General features: G+C 47.7%; 1 protein-coding gene across 5 annotated transcripts in view; it reads left to right on the top strand.

Moving 5' to 3' along the window:
* Positions 1-601: 601 nt before the first annotated feature.
* Positions 602-2,476, top strand: part of SFR1 (SWI5 dependent homologous recombination repair protein 1) — a 5,160-nt gene continuing 3,285 nt past the window's right edge. The window contains exons 1-2 of one of the 5 annotated variants that reach the window (XM_017851659.1): positions 602-662; positions 1,751-1,872. In XM_017851659.1, coding sequence (XP_017707148.1) covers positions 1,777-1,872 — 96 coding nt within the window. In that variant the 5' untranslated portion in view covers positions 602-662; positions 1,751-1,776. The other 4 variants (XM_017851656.1, XM_017851657.1, XM_017851658.1 and 1 more) reach the window with 4 other exon arrangements.

Here is a 2,476-nt window from a genome sequence, read left to right as displayed (position 1 = left end):
GGGGGGGGGATGGGGTGGATTTTCTCGACTGGGGATGCTGCTGCCCGGTGGCCGGCAAAGGCCCTATCGGTCTCAAACATCTGAATTTTGGACCGACACAATCTCCTGTAGTGATTGTTCTGTTTCCTGTGTTGCGCCACAACAAACTTCCTTGGGCTACATTTTCCCTCAGATTTGAGTAAAAGATTTGAGGTCACGCTAAGAAGCCTGAATACTGAGGTGCAGAAACGGTTTTTTGTTTCCAAAAATAAACACCTAGCAAAGGGACCGCCGAGTTTGCGGCAGCCAAAAAAGCTAGCGATGAGCTCAGCGAAAGTGCCAGGACTCTCGGATAGATTTCTAGCATGTTTCATTCTCAATAGGCTGGAACCCAACGTTGTTCTTGTGGTCTCTGCCTCTGGGGAGTCCACAAGCTGTAAATCTAACATGCAGCCAGCCGTGCGGCTTCTGGCCGCGCCACATCTGAGGAAAGCCTTTTCTGTGACGAGCCGGGAGAGGAGACTGACTGGAGCCAGAGAATGGAGGCGGCGGGCTGACGGGGGCGGGGGGAGGCACTTTCAGGCGCACTTCACAGACGCACAAAAACAAGGAAACCTGAAGGGAAGGCGGTTGAAAATAAGACAGGAGAAGCCGCGAACGGAAGCGCGCCCCCCTCAGGATCGGTTAGTCATTCCAAAGCTCAGCTTCGCCCGGCCCGAAGACCTGCTGCGGATCACGGCAGCGCGCGCGCACTCCCGCTGCTCTCGCCGGGGAGAGCCGCGCGCAACGGTTAATTCTGCCAATCACGCGTCTAGGCCGCCTACCGTGTGGCCAAGCCCCGCCCCAACCGCCGGCTGGCGGAGGCGCGCGCGCAGTCCCGCCGCTCTGAGTCGCTGAGTGAAGCGGCGTCTCGCGCGTTAGTCAGTCTGGCCAATTGCGCGTCTTCTCCGCCACCCGCACGGCCCCGCCCCTGCCACAGGATCGATTTACGGCCGCAGCTGCGCGCGCTTTTTGCTCTCGCTGGGAATGGCGGAGGGAGGTACTCAGCTGAGGGGAAGGGAAGTTACCTGAGACCTGGGCTTTCCCGGGAGTCTGCTGGGGAGTCGAGTTCAGCTCACCTCATGCATGGGGTCTCCGGGGATCTAGTGGGCTTTCTGCAGTGGGGGGAAGGAGTGGACTACTCCCGCCCCTGGTTTGCCTCTTAAAAGTTGATGCCTTTGTCGGAGAAAGCAATTTCAGTCCACTCTCCTTTTCAGTGCCTATTCGCTGCTTAAACTAAAAGGGCGTAAATGCATCTCCGCTGGGTTTCTTACGCCTCGGGCCGGCAGGGTAACGGGTTCTAGTCACAGCTTGTAGAGTTCAGGATGGGTGACATTCAGGTCCTGTTGTTTTTGAGTCAAGGTTTCGGCTATATCTTCTTGAATTATGAAGCTGTCATGATAACGAATTCCTGATTGTCTAAAGCTGGTACTTCTTCCCTTCTTCCAAGGCAGAATTTGAATATATTTTGGTGGATGAAACGAAAACAAGGAGAGTTGTGACTATGAGATACTAGCTGGTTGATGTGTCATGAAAATCTTAGTGGTCCCTTTGTGGGAAGGTAAATGGAAAACTGCAAAAAGGGCAATAATGAATTACAAAGTGAAATTAGAAGAAATATCTGGCTTGCTTGTGGATGCTTTGTTCACCAATAAAATATATTCTTTGATAAAAATCAACTATGGAGAGATGTGGCTAATTTGATTCTTATTTAATGATTTTTCTTTTTTAGAGAAAAACCAAGATTTCACTTTCAAGATGGAGAGCCCGTCAGACTCAGCTGTGGTTTTACCTAGCACTCCTCAGGCCTCTGTGAATCCATCATCTCCCTATACAAATAGTTCACGAAAACAAGTATGAAAATCTTTGTCCTTCCAGTGGATCCATTATGTGTTTCTAAGTATTGTGGCAGTGGTGGTTTAAATTCTACTGAAGGTTGTTAATTAACATAATGTGTAGCATAAATAAGTAGACATTTTATTAAACAATTTTATGTTTTTCTTCTAAGGTGACATATATGACACCCACCAGCCCTTTTCCATATTTTCCTCTTGAATCAATTCATTTCAGTTAGTTTCAGATTAATGGAGAAAGTTAGAATCTGTGCAATATTGTGAAGGTCTTTAGTGGCAGGGTCTAGGTCTTTTCCTTACTCTGTAATTCTGAAGCACCTGGAGTACTGTCAGGCATGTGCTTGTTACTGAACAAATGTTCCTTGATTACTGGGATAAACCTCTCAACACTTTTAGAAAGGTATTGATCTTGCTGAAGTAAAAGGAAATAGAACAAATGGAGCTTCCAGAAATTAAAGACATTTTGTGATGCCTTCTTTAGATATGGAGACAGAAAGCCATCTAGTGGTGTCTAGCACAGAAATGTAAGGCCTTTATTTCTGGTGATTTATTGACATCAAGAATGTTTTCTTGATTCACATTTTAATGTTTTGTGCTCTTTATAG

The sequence above is a fragment of the Rhinopithecus bieti genome, unplaced genomic scaffold (genome assembly GCF_001698545.2).
Source record: "Rhinopithecus bieti isolate Rb0 unplaced genomic scaffold, ASM169854v2 scaffold_31787, whole genome shotgun sequence".
NCBI classification, from domain to species: domain Eukaryota; kingdom Metazoa; phylum Chordata; class Mammalia; order Primates; family Cercopithecidae; genus Rhinopithecus; species Rhinopithecus bieti.
This window is presented reverse-complemented; position numbering and strand designations above follow the sequence as displayed.